This window comes from Phyllobates terribilis, unplaced genomic scaffold (genome assembly GCF_046119375.1).
Source record: "Phyllobates terribilis strain yellow unplaced genomic scaffold, ASM4611937v1 Scaffold_10__3_contigs__length_209671492, whole genome shotgun sequence".
NCBI lineage: Eukaryota > Metazoa > Chordata > Amphibia > Anura > Dendrobatidae > Phyllobates > Phyllobates terribilis.
Genome location: NW_027362770.1, coordinates 161,173,031 through 161,187,802, shown reverse-complemented (window position 1 = coordinate 161,187,802; position 14,772 = coordinate 161,173,031). Strand labels below are relative to the sequence as shown.

Genomic DNA, 14,772 nt, shown 5'->3' with positions numbered 1-14,772 from the left:
TTAAAGATGTGAAGAAGCTGGAAGATGAGGAGTATAAAACACAATAAAGCAATTTTCCACACTGAGCTTCATCTCCGTCTGGGACACCTTGGCTGATACCAGATCGAATGAGTTTTACATTTTTCATGAAGAAGTGATTGGACTTTAAAGGGGAACTTTACTTGCAGCAAAAGTTACAAAAATCAATAGTAGAGATAAAGATAAGAAACTTTGTAATATATCTTATCAGAGAATTCTGCTCTTTCCCCTCTAATGAGCCACTTCTTCCCCTCCCTCCTGAACTTCCCATCCACTCTGACAACACAGCTCAATTTTGTTTAGGACAAGACAGACTAACAGCACAGGGAGAAGTGTCAGGTTACACCTTTTATAATAATCCATGGAGGAGTGAGGCAGAGAGAGACACAGAAAGATTGTGCTGAGCTTTCTAACAAGTCTTTGCATCATCCTAGAACTGAATTCACATCGGTACTGCTCAGTATTGCTGTATAATGTATTCCAGGCTGCTGTTGCTCCTTGTCTGTTTGCTTCCTAAGGAACGAAGAACAGGAATCCTTCCCTGTGTGCTGTGTTGTGTATGGGAGACGTCAGAAGAGCTAGCTTCCTCTCACCAGCTCAGAATCAATTGCTAATGAAGCGAGAGCCTGCTGAGGGGAAACTGGTGAAAATGCAGGATATAAGCCATATACTTCTCAGTTGGCTAGTCCGAGGCTGATCCTGAGCCGGCTTTTCCCCACCCCACTCTGGTTGGAGTGAGTGACCGTCAGTCCTGTGCACTGGCCAATGCGACTACATAGGGATAAACAATCATTAACACGCCTTGATTATGCATGTTGTCAGCAACACATTCCCTGTTTACACAAGTGGATGTGCTGCCAACAACGATTGGGCTCAAACAAAAGATGTCAACAGTCAGCAAGTGATTCAGCAGCCAATTGCTACCATGTTTGCATGGGGCAGTGATTGGAAATGAATAGTGATAAGCGATAAGCATGCTCGTTACTCGAGATTTACGAGCATGCTTGGCTGATTTCCGAGTATCTTCAGCGTGCTTGGGTGTTATGTTGTAGTCACTCCATGCTCATGATTTGCAACTGTTTGACAGCTTTAATACATGTGAGCAATGAAGTGAATGGATCTGCGATACCACTCCCAACCCATAGATAGGTGTGGCGCCATTTTTGGTAGAAAGTAGCCATAGTTTTTGGTTTCTTTTTATCATTGGACAGTCCTTTTAAGTTTTGGAGTTGTATAAGGCTGTGTGCCCACTATGCTTTTTTTAAACGTTTCCGCAGCGGCAATTCCACCGCAGAAACGCTTAAAAAACGCTTGTTAGTAGGTCTGCCATATTCCCCAATGATAATCCGCATGTGCTGTGCACATGCTGTGGAAATTTCCGCTGTGGATTATCATTGCGGAAAAATCCGCAGCACTACCAATTATTTCGCAGGAATCACGGTGTTTTTGCCGCCATTGACTTGCATTGAATCGCCTAATGACTACATGTGCACATGCTTATATTAAGCGATTCAATGTGCGGATGGTACCCGGTCTGGAGAAGAGGAGACTCTCCTCCAGACCCAGGTACCATAGTACCTGTAAAAAAAAAAAAAAAGAATTTAAAATAAAAAAAACATTATACTTACCTTCTGATGGCCCCCGATCTTGTATCCCATACGTCTTGTTCCCCGGTGGCTCGCGATGGAGTAAAAGGACCTTTCATGACGTCATTCAGTCATGTGACAGGTCACTCGACCGCTGATGTCGGCTGTCACGTGACTAAATGACATCATGGAAGGTCCTTTTACACCACCGCGAGACACCGGACGCATCGGAGAAGGAGACCATCGGAAGGTGAGTATAATGTTTTTGTTTTTTTTTTTTACCATTTTTATTATTTTTTTTAACTAACTTGGTCACACTATATAAAATCCATGCCGGTTGCAAGGATTTATATATAATGTGACCAAGTTGTCAAGCACTTTCCAAATGATGCTAAGATCGCTTGGAAAGCGCTTGACGACCCGCATGCGAAATCGCATGTGCAAAACGCGTGACAAACGCTTATCCCTGGCTGAAAAAACACATGTACAATCCGCATGTACAATCTGCATGTGTTTTTTCTGCCAGGGAGATGCAGAAACGCTCAGGAAAAATCCGGAGCATTTCTGCATCGTGGGCACATAGCCTAACTGATGCTTCGAAGGACCTTGACCCAGGAACCATGTTAGTAGTCTGTTGCCGCCAGACCAGAGCTCTACAAACTGCCTCTTACCTGTTCCTCTTCGGATCAGTCACCCTGGCATGACTAGTTTGTTGTGGCACCTTTCCCGCATGACATCTTCAGAAGATTTCCTGGCGATGCCGGCAGGTAGGAGGAGGATGGAAATGCCAGTATTGTAATATTTTCTTAGGGGTTTAAAGAATGGAAAAAAACATGGTTTCCTTCTTGAAGATTCAGAACCATTCTTGTGTATGGACTGTGTCTAAAATGACATCTCAGTCCCTCCAATGCCAGACACAGCCTACGGGTAAGAGTGGGCACTGTTCCTAGAAGAAAGCCACACCTTTAATTTTTGCCCTTGCTTTCGGCTTTGTGTTTTGCCACTACAAGTCCCGGCACACTGCGACAGGCCATTACTCTTGTAACGTATAGGCTTTGCACGTAGCTGAGCCATACAGTTATCTGTGCAATCGCCGCGCTCGAGATCACTCAGCTGGCTTTAATTTTGGATATTACACATCAGTTGGCAGAGGAGAAATATGCTGTTTTTGTTGTAAATAGTAGACCGCTCTCGAAAATCTCCGTCTCTGGGAATTGGAGCAAAAGAAAACAATAGGTTTGAGATTCGCTCTTGTCGAGGTGCAGCATTTCCTTCCATCAATTTCTTTTCAACGGCTTCAAAGAGATGAACCTTGAGGAAGGTTTTATAGAGAGGAGGCAGTATTCATAAAGGTAAAAACTACTAGGGCAGTGCAACCAATCAGATGTAGGATTTTGAGGGTGTCTATCGGCACCATGAAAGTATGGTGTGACCGGGTGTGAGACGGAGCAGGCAGAGACAGCCGGCCGATGAACAGTCACACAACCTCTATTGGAACTAGGAGAGTACAACACCAAACGTAGCTGTAGTTCCTTAGGGTCAGTAACACAGAAAGGGACAAATCCGAGGGCGCCACCCAGTAATCCAACGCCAAGTACAATGCAACAACAGTCTCAGACTAAGTCCTCAAATCCAGCAGGGTGGCAAGACATCACAATCCCACGTGGAAACTGATCTCCAATGTCCAATAGTCCAACATATCTCCAATAGTCCATACACGGCACTAGAATCTGGCCACAGAACAGGTCCTAGCCCTTCACACAGCACAGCATCAACTAACTAAAAACCATGTGTCTTATTGTTCTCCTTCTCTTGGGATCAGCACCCAGGTTGGGCAGCGATACAAACACTCCACCCCCTTAAACATGTACTACAGGTAATTGGAAGAATGAGGAATCTTCTAGAACTCCAGTCTCCAGCCGGTCTGCAGAGTTGTGCATTTAAGGGAAGCCCCATGCAGAGAGGAACGAAGACACACAGGCCCCCACTAGATGCAGGACAGAAAATACTAATATAGGCCTGAGTCCAGTATGGTCCATGAAAACAGGCTGAGGGGGGCACTCTGTTACATATGGTGGCCATACATGTCAAATTTAAAAGAGGTTGGTCAATGAAAACAAGCTATAACCTGGGGGCACCAAGGGTGCTGAGCCAGGGAAGTGAAGACCAGCCGCCATGGAAGATCAGACTATGCCGGACCAGGGCAGTGCAAATTGAATTGCCCCTCTGTACGATGATTCTTACATTGCTCTTTACTAGAAACTGTTGTCTTTTCCACCATGAAATTCATGGAATTGATCTTCTCTTTTTTTGTAGCCACGTCGGATATGTCTGACACTCCAATAAATTAAAGTGGAGCATAACCCAAGGATTCGCTCTTCTGTTTTTTTTTTACGATATCATGTTTCGTCCCCTCTTCCTCCTCAGGGCCCACATATAATACAGTGTATATGTTTTGCCTACATCGTTCCTGTTAATTACAGGAGTTTTTATTTGTAAGCCTATATGGGAACGCGATAAAAAACATCTTGCCTGACTTTATCCACCTTTTTATTTCAGACATTGATGAGTGCTTGGTAAACAACGGCGGATGTGACCACTTTTGCCGGAATACGGTTGGAAGCTTTGAATGCAGCTGCCAGAAAGGATACAAGTTACTGACAGATGAGCGCACCTGCCAAGGTAAACGGGAGACTGGGTCCCCAAGATTTCTCTCAAACTTTGTATTATCGAATGGGGAAATTTTCTGCATGTGTCATTTACACGACTGGCAGGAGTCGGCAAGTTTGGGGTGCTGGACAACCACTTTAATGCATATATTTATTTCAAGATTTTTGACATTGGTCATAGTACAGCCAAAAATACAACCTCCTGAACACTTCTGATCAAGTGTGCACTGGACATCACTTGGGAGAGCAGCAGTTTTGACTTCAAAGCTGTTCTTCCTATTACAATTGAGAAATGATTAGGAAGCCACGATCATTTTGTGATGTCTGATTGCACCATAACTAAAGGCCCTCACCCGTTTTTGATTAATGTCCTGATGATTTCATGAGGACAAACCGACCGTCTAATCATTTTATGTGTATGGAGGCAGATGTTGAGGGAAAGAAGAGATCGGGCATGTTGAATTTAAGTGACTGATCCTTTTGTTCCCATGGAAGATAAAGCATTGCCAGGCAGAAGTTTGGCCCTTTAATAAGTAGTTCAGTGCTCGTTTACTGCTCTGGGCCAACAAAAACTTATGGCAACAGAACGATCACCAATACGTTTCATGTTCGGCAGGACATTTTCGTTGTGCTACCGATACTGCCGGCATGATCCTTTTATCTCTTGATCCGCTCGTTGTTCGGATAATTGCCGGGATGTTTACACAGGCCTATAATTATGAATGAGCCTTCTTGCAGATGCCCGTTCGCCAATCCTCTGCTTGACGAAGTGCTCCTTACGATAGGTTGGCAGTGATAGTCCTCTGCAGAACAAGAATTTATACAACAGCTATCGAAGGTGTATAGGCACCTACAGAGAATATCCCCCTTTACACCAAGTGGTCCCTTCTCCTGATAGTTGAGGTGGGACCTACACCCATCATAGTGGAAAAGCTTGAAGAATAAAACCTCCCCAAGAGTCAACCAAGCCAAATTAAAACAGTTCCCTTGTGTTCTTGCTAGTCCCTGTCTGGTAGTGAGTTTTCTTAAGCAAACGGTAGTGCTGAGAAGGTTCGCATTCATGTCTGTAGATGTGTCTTTAGTAGTGTCAAGAGGGGTCATAAGGACATCTTTGCTTTGTTAATTTTGAAAGTTCTTCTGCCTAGTTTGTGAAGATGGAACTTTCTTGGTGCTGTTGATGGACAGTAGATCTACAAGTGTAGACTGCACTCCATTTCCACCACCAATTTCCATATCATGGTGGTTTTTAGTGGGTGAAATTGCATCCCCTACTCCCTCGTTGACCGACATCATTTAAGACTTGGCATAGAAGAATGTTGGCCATGTCTTTGACTTATTCCAGACATGTTTATGCTGTCCTTGAGAACCCCATTATTACAATTTTTATGGAATGCCAAATATGGATGAGAACTTCGCTTCATATCTGAGAACTTGTGTTGGAATCCAAGGACTTTCATAAACAAATCCAGCCATTCATATAATAATTATATCATGTTTTTTTATGCCCTTGCCCAAATATTAAATGTTAATCTCTCATGTATTTAAGTTATAGTTCTCAGAAGTCCTGTTCCAAAAAAAAACCCTCTCTCTGATATCAGAACAGATGAAATCCTTGATGGGTCATTTTCAAGAACATTTAATTTTATTAAGGATATATTAGATTTTACTGTCAAAGTCTGAACTGTAACGTGCTGCGGAATATGTTAGGTCTATATCAATAAAATTATTATTTAATATTAACTCTTCATTTTGGACCCTCTTGAACCTTTACTATTTATCTCCATTTTTTTCTTGGAGAGCTGGGGTGCTGTTTTATTTGTGTCATCCAACTTTACGTCCAAAGAAAATTACTTGTTTAGGGTTGGCAGAATATTCCATTACTCATATCGTAGTTATTAATATCTTGTCTGCCCCATGACAATAATAGGAATAGTGTTTTATCTGGCCGAGGAGATCTGCTCGCTTTGGCCTTAGCCAACTAGTTTCCATGGTCCAATGGAGCCTAAATGGGATGAAACCGCGAGTTGTGTGTAGTTTTTGTACGTCTCTCTTTTGTATAGAAACCTTTTGACAGATGACAAATTCACCAATGGATTGACGCCAAAAAAGAAACCGCGACGGACAATATCCCGTCTGTCGTCCATGTTTGACGTAAAAATAATTATTTATTTCGGCCTGGAGGTGTTCGTTGCAGCACCAAGCAGTCCAGGAGATGTTTGGTTTTTATTTTCACATAAATGGAGTTGGGACCCCTGTTCTTGTCATTGGTGATGGTCGTAAAGGCTGAACCCCCTCCGCTTTGCCTGTTGATTGGTGTCATAGAGAAAAATTAAAATCCATAAGAGGGGACATATCTCCGTCACATTGAACATACGGGATTAATTATAGCTGGGGAAGAGAAAAACTAATTATAACACAAATCGGTGATTGGTCACGATCTTCGGCCGCGACCAATCACTGATCTTGCCGCAGAAGTTAAACACAGCTGTGCTGATTGGTCGCGGACGCTGCCCGCGACCAATCACAGATTTGGGCGCCAAATTTAAATAGCGAACAAGACCAATCACCGATCTTGCAGACACATTTAAACACCACTGTGCTGATTGGTCGCGGACGCTATTTAAATGTGGCGCCCAAATCGGTGATTGGTCGCGGGCAGCGTCCGTGACCAATCAGCACAGCGGTGTTTAAATGTGTCTGCAAGATCGGTGATTGGTCGCGGCCGATATTTAAATGTGGCGCCCAAATCGGTGATTGGTCGCGACCAGCGCCTGCGACCAATCAGCGATTTTGAACACAAATGTCAGGACCTTAGTAACACCATGCGGCTACAGTCGAGAGATCAGCGGCTAGGGTGTCAAGGGAGGACCGGGGAGCGGCGCTGCGGGTCGGGATACTTCTGCAGCGAGCAGTCGCTCATGTCCCGGCTTCTCGCAGTGGAAGTGGCCGCACAGGCAGCGGCGCTCCCCGGTCCTCACCAATACGATTCGCTGATGGGTCGCGGTCTCCGCACCCGACCAATCAGCGATTTTGGCGCCACATTTAAACACTGCTGTGCTGATTGGTCGTGGACGCCAGCCGCAACCAATCAGCGAGCTTGGCGCCAAATTTAAACAGCGCTATGATCTCCCTACGGCAAGTGTGAACGGAGGACTGAGGAGCGGTGCCGCCGGTTGGGATGCTTCTGCTGCGAGCAGCCGCTCATCTCCCAGCTGCTCGCAGCGGAAGTACCCGCACAGGCAGCGCCGCTCCCCGGTCATCACTAATACGACGCTGGTCGCGGCCGGCGGCCGCAACCAATCAATCATCGATATGGGCGGCAAATTTACACCAGCCAACCAATCAGCAGAGCGGGGTTTAAATTTGGCGGCAATACTGCTGATTGGTCGCGGTTGCCAGCCGTGACCAATCAGCGAGCTTGGCGCCAAATTTAAGCAACGCTCTGCTGATTGGTCGCGGACTCCAGCCGCGACCAATCAGCAGTATTGCGGCCAAATTTAAACCCCGCTCTGCTGATTGGTCGCGGCTGGCAGTCGCGACCAATCAGCGATATGGGCAGCAAATTTAAACCCCGCTCTGCTGATTCGTTGCGGTGGCCGTCCGCGACCAATCAGCGATTTTGGTGCCAAATTTAAACAACGCTCTGCTGATTAGTCGCAACCACGGGCCGTGACCAATCAGCGATATTGGCGCCATATTTAAACACCGCTCTGCTCATTGGTCGCGGTTACCGGTCACGAATAACCAGCATTATTGGCGACAAATTTAAACCCCGCTCTGCTGATTAGTCGCGACCGCCTGCCGTGACCAATCTGCGATATAGGCGCCAAATTTTAACACCGCTTTGCTAATTGGTCGCGGTTGCCGGCCTCGACCAATCAGCGATTTTGGCGCCAAATTTAAACACCGCTCTGCTGATTGCGCCTGGTCGGCCGCATACCTATTCTAGAATACCCGATGCGTTAGAATCGGGCCACCATCTAGTATACCATATGCTCACTCACAGTTCCCCAAAACCGGCCTAGTAGTGGAAGCAGCCACAGCCTTGTCAATCACTCATCAGTCAATTGTGAAATTGTCCTGACGATTGGAGGCAGCGGAGTTGCGTTGCGTCCCCTGACAAACTGGTGACAGCGGTGGGATCTGTGCGACCCCCTCCGTTGTCATCCGTGACAATAGGCGATAAGTGTCTTTCTTGGACCAACCCCTTTAACTCAAGAGCAACACTCGAATGCACAAAAAAAGTATATATAAAAAAATAAAAAATAGGATAAATTTTACCACAATTCTAGTTGTGCAATTCTCTTAATTTCTTAATGTTTAGTTTTAAATAATGTCACCGTAAGACTTTTTTTTTTTTCTAAACTAAACAAGCCCAACCTTTCCAACCTCTCATCATATCCCTTGTAATAATCTAGTTGCCGCCTTTGAACTGACTCTTAACTTCTGAATTTCCTTTTTAAAATGTGGAGCCCAAAACTGGACCCTATATTGTAGATATGGCCTCACAAGTGATTTATTAAGCGGTAACAGTACTTTGGGATTGCGGGACTTTATTTCTCTTTTTATACACCCTAAAATCTTATTTGCTTTTGCGGCAGCTGCTTGACATTGAGTACTGCTGCTCAGCTTATATGTAGACAGAATACCCAAGGCCTTCTCCTGCTCTGTAGTCCCGAGTATACTCCCTTTAATGTATATGCAGCAATAGGATTACTCCGTCCTAGGTGCATTACTTCACATTTATCAACGTTAAACCTGGGTGAAGAAACACTATAGAAAAAAGTCACACATCCAATGAGAAGAAACGGACTGTATCCTCATCTTATATTGTATGGTAAGAACTTGCGTGACTGCTCTAAAGGTTAGGGCTAAGGTTAGGATAAGGTCGAGACTTTCACCTAGGGTTAGGGTTAGATCGAGGGTGAGGGTTAGTACTAGGGTTAGAATTAGGGTTAGGAAAAGGGTGAGAGTTAGGACTAGGGTGTTAAGACTGGGATTAGGGATAGTATTACTTTTAGGCCTAGGGCAGTAAAATGGTTACAATGTTATACATTAAAAAAAAAAAAAAAGCAAACACAAAACAATGTTAAGACTTTTTATATTTTTTAAAATTTAAATGTCAAATTTCAGCAAAAATAAGGGAAAACTATAATTACACTGTATGTTCTTGGGGTCTAAGTGGTAACATTTTTGCTTGTGGAGAGTGACAAGCCAAGCCTGGCATGCCAGTGTGAGGAGACTTTTAAGCCATACAGGATCCTCTGGGAAATTAAATATGCAAATTGTCTCTTCAGAGAGGAAGAGGACTAGAACTCTAGCGCCACCTATTGGAAATAGCAATCCTAAAAGTCAATATCGACCCTTTAACTAGCCTTGCAATATGACTTGGTATAAAAGCCAAACTAGAATCTCAATATGCGGACACGGTGTTTCGGGGTGTTGCCCCTCATCAGTGCAAAGTATGATATCTGATTTGGCTAGGTGAGAGGCTCAGGACTAGGATATAAGGGTTAACATTTCTCCTTGTGGAGAATGAGAAGCCAAGCCTGGCATGTCAGAGTGAGACTTATAAGCCATGCATGCTCCTCTAAGAAATTAAATATGCAAATTTTCTCCAGAAAGGAAGAGGACTAAAACTCTAGCGCCACCTATTGGAATACATTACATGTGCTCGGGAGATGAGGTTCAATAATGGGCTGAGAGATGGAGTCAGGGAGTGCACGCTTTCCATGGATTAGGAGGTGCAAAATACTTGCTTTGTCCCAGACACTGGTAACAGATGCTATGCCACTATGAACAGCACACCATGTGGTTAGGAGTGGCATTGCAACTTAAAAAAAAATCTAGTTATTTGTGACAACTTCTTGTGACCTTTATATTTGTCATCGCTATGGTTTTGGAATGAACAGAAGTATTAAATGTGGGAAGTAAATATTGTTTTATAGAATTAATCTAGGAAACTGAAATGTGGCGAGGGAGGTCATTGAAAAATAATTTTTATAGTGTTTTGATATTACGGAGTAAGACTTATTTACGTGGATGAACCCAAAATGAAATTTTTGCTGAAATTTCGAGCCTTTTGCGAGGAAAGTTAGCGGAGAGAAGGTGCAAAATCAAAATTTGACTTCACCACACTTTATTTGCCACGTGTATTTTTACGTGTGATTATTGGATAGTAAACCAGTCCAGACTGTAATAAACACTTGGCATGAAATAAAAAAAAAAAAAAGGGGGAATTGGAGCAGACTTTTCAGGAACCTCTTGAGCACAATTGATGGTCTTTTTGGCCTTGTTGCGTTGGATCATCTCACGGTTGTTTGTGGTGTGATGATGGCCGCCACCTTCCTCCTTTTTATTCTTTGTGTCTCTTTTATCCCACGTTCGTTAATCATAGACTTCTGAAGAAGAGTTGATGAGATCCAGCAGAGGGTTGTTGGCTCTTGGGTATCCATCATCTCGCCATATCCTTCTTTATCACACGGAGATACTTAGATACCGCCACGCTCTGACAACAACAGGCTTATGTGTAACGAGCAATACGTCTATATTAGGTCATTTATTTGCTGTAATATATTTTCCGGCTTTGATCCTCCGGTTAGACGCAAATCAGTTTTTTATTTCTTATGACTAGGACCTGTAGTGGGTGTACGGGGAAGAGAAAACATGTGATTATAATATAAATCCCTCTTGGATTCGGTCGTCTTCGCCCAGTCTTTGAGTTATCATTGTTCAGACGCTCGGAGTAGATGTGGCTGCCAAACTTTGTGCAATTATATTACAAGTCATAGATCATTAAATATGGGCGGTTGATTTGCCAGAATTTATCTACTCACGGGCTCATCATTTTGGATCCGTTTACGATATGGTAGATCATCAGAGAGTTTACTTTTAAAAGCTCCTCTGTTATTCCCCCTGTAAATGTACAGTTACAACCACAATTATTCTACCCTCCCCCCCCCATTAAAAATTTGATTTATTAAAATTTACAAACTTTTTGCTGTTCACAATAAAAAAAGAACATTGTAAATATCTTAACATATCTAATGTAACAAGTGGTTTCTCCAAATTCATCACCAAATGCCATTTTTACGGACTACTACTGTGACTGCTACTGCCACTCCAGAATCTTCTAGGACGTCTTCAAAAACCTAGCCTTGGTGGACTTTGAGGTATGGTTGGAATCATTGTCCTGTTGGAAGGTCAAGTGATGCCCATGCTTCAGCTTCCTCGGAAGATGTTTTCTCCTTGATTGAATCCATCTTGCCATCCACACATTGATGGTTTCCAGTGCTAGAGGAAGCAGAATATCACTGAGCCCACCGCCATGCTTCACTGTAGGCAACCATGAGCCACTGCCATGCTTCACTGTAGGCAACCACAAGCCACCTCCATGCTTCACTGTAGGCAACCATGAACCACCGCCATGCTTCACTGTAGGCAACCACAAACCACCTCCATGCTTCACTGTAGGCAACCATCAACCACCGCCATGTTTCACTCTATGCAACCACGAGCCACCGCCATGCTTCACTGTAGGCAACCATGAGCCGCCATGCTTCACTGTAGGCAACCATGAGCCGCCATGTTTCACTGTAGGCATCCACGAGCCACCACCATGCTTCACTGTAGGCATCACTGACCCATCACCATGGTTCACACAAGGCATCACCACCAAACCACCACCATACTTCACTGTAAGCATCATCAAGCCCCTGCTATGGTTTACTGTAGGTATCACCATGCCCCCACCATGCTTCACTGTAAGAATCACAGAACAACCACTATGTTTCACTGTAAGCATCACAGAGCCACTGCCATGCTTCATTGCAGGTATCACCGAGTCTCCACCATGGTTCACTGAAGGCAGGTTGTTCTTTTCAATGTATGCCACATCTTCCTATACCAGACATACCACTGATCCATAGGTCCGAAAAGTTCCTGTTTAGTTTTATTGATCCACAGAACAGAAGAATCCCAGAACTTCTGTGGTTTACTTCTGTGGGTTTTTTATGTGGTTTTGAGGTGACTTCTGTTGTGTTTTGTAGGTCAGTAGGGGTTCATTCACATTCTCATTCTCCACCCACTCGTTGCACCCAGACTTGCATGGTGCAGTACTAGCTTTATTGATCCATATGTAGTGAGCTCCCCCTTGTGGTGATTCCATGCTGCAGAATTATATTGTTTATCAAGTAAACCAAGTCCACATTAACACCTTATTTTTAATAACATTGTTTTTTTTTTCTCTGCTTTAAATAAATCTCTAATGAACCCCAGCATGCTCCAATTGTGTAAAGAAGAGAGCGAAAAGCTTTGCCATGGGTTTATGAGCATAAGTCTATCGCTTCCAGGACAGTAAATTCTCATTTAAGTAAATGAAGCCAAGAGATATCCTGTGCTGTAGAGAAAGCAGTGAGCGGCTAATATCAGCCCGAGTGGAAACAGCCTCTGGTTATTAATAATAACGAAAGGAGCCGAGGTCAAGTATCTGTGTCTCTGTGTACACTGTATAACATGTATAGTATGTATCTATGTATAATATATCATAATACACACCTCAGCTGATGCAGAACCTCATAATACACACATATAGTACCCCCACACCTGTCATTAAGATGGCCCCCACTCATCAAGATGCCGCCACACTCGTCACTCAGTATGAGACCCCACATAGTATCATTGTCCCCACAACCCCCCACACACAGTATGATGGACCCTCAATATGATGCTCCCGCAACCCCCACTCAGTTTTCATTGCCCTTCATTATATTTTTCCCACTCAGTATGATCACCCCCCTCAGTATGATACTCGTAGCCCCACCCCACATAGTATCTTGGTCCCCACAGCACCCTACACAGTAATGATTTCCCTAAGTATGAGGCTCCCACAGCCACTTACTCAGTATGATGGCCCACACATCCCGCTCACCACTTAGTATGATGGTACCCAATGCCAGCCCCAACTCCGTATGATGGCCCTACAGCCCCCTATTCAGCATGATGTCCCCCCACAGCCTCGCACTCAGCATGATGTCCCTCATGGCCCCCATTAAGCATGATATCCCCCACAGCCCCCACTCAGTATAATGTCCCCCACAACCTCTCACACAGTAAGATGTGCCCACAGGCTCCCACTCAGAATGATGTCCCCCACAGCTACCACTCAATTTGATGGTTCCCACAGCTTACCTAAAAAAATAAATTAAAAAAAGCTACTCTCCTCTCCTTGTTCCCCCATTACGCTGCTCCAGTCTGTGCAATATGAGTACTGAGGCTCAGCATTGCAGGCGTGATGTAGTGACATCATGGCGCCTGCAGTGCACGAAGTCTCAGCTGAATGGTGGATCACGGAGCGTTTAGCTCCCTGATCCACCATTTTATTCAACAGCAGTATCCGTGGATGAGGATGCAAATGCTGCTGAAATCATGATGATGGGCGGGCAAAGGGGCAGGTGCCTAGTGTTACCATGCCCCCCTGGCTTTTGGGACCCACAGCGGTCATGTGGCCTGCCGCTATGGGCAGCACTCTAATGCTTATGTGGTACTGGGGACTATCTCATTATTTAATCACCTGAGTACATGGTAGACCAGACCCCTTAAAACCTGCCTGTGTGGCATATAGAGGCAGTCTGCTGTACAGCAGGCCGAACTTCTTGTAACCACATATAGCTAGATGCCTGTAAGTAAATGGTGGTCACCCACACAGGAAGTCATGTGTTGTTCGGTAACATCACCGCACACACTAAGAACGAGCGGGAGCAGCGGGACGAGAAGCCATCATGTAATCCTAAATACATGACGTGTGCCATTGTAGGAGCGTTTTCTGTAGATATTCCCTCATCAGATCCTTCCGCTCTGTAGCGCAGACTCCTCGGCTCATCGTAGGGCGCCGTCCTAATAGGAGATATTAATCGTTCTGGAGAATGTGATTACATGGGGCTTGTTTGCAGTCATTTGTTTCTTGGCCCGATGTGCCGGACTCTACAGGCCTCACCCAGCCAGGAGCCTCAAGGTGCACGGAGTCGGCCATGAGGTTTCCCAGCATCCCCTCCCCCTCCCTTCACCCACTAAATTATATTAAAAAAAAAAGCAGCGGGGATGTAAAGCGGAGCGGGTTTTATGTGTTACAGTGCCCCATGCTTCCTTCCTCCTCCTCCGCCTGCGGCTCTGTTATTGACTTTCATAATCGTAATGAGGAAGAGCAGCTCCGTTCTGCACATCTAAATTAGGACTAAATTGCCTATTAAAGGTTTACTTTGTGGTGAGGCCCGGCTACATCCGCTCACTTTTCCCTGCTCTGCCTTCTATGAAATGGTAAGAGCATCCAGCACACGATTAACTCTGGTGCTGCTAGCTCCGATCTTGGGGGGTGGGGGGGGGAATCCTGACCGATCAACATAAAGATTTCTCCCAACCATCTCGGGTCCATCGGACAGTCCCAAATTCAGACGGATGTCCCGCTGTCCTAGGAGGTCAGGAGTTTCTCCTTAGAGCACAGA

General features: G+C 44.8%; 1 protein-coding gene across 8 annotated transcripts in view; it reads left to right on the top strand.

Annotated features, from left to right (window-relative positions):
* The window catches only part of SCUBE1 (signal peptide, CUB domain and EGF like domain containing 1), a 266,638-nt gene that overhangs the window by 214,494 nt on the left and 37,372 nt on the right, over positions 1 to 14,772 (top strand). For all 8 annotated transcript variants that reach the window (XM_073650018.1, XM_073650020.1, XM_073650015.1 and 5 more), the window contains one exon: positions 4,164 to 4,286. In XM_073650018.1, the coding sequence (XP_073506119.1) occupies positions 4,164 to 4,286 (123 nt within the window). The remainder of the gene's footprint in view (positions 1 to 4,163; positions 4,287 to 14,772) is intronic.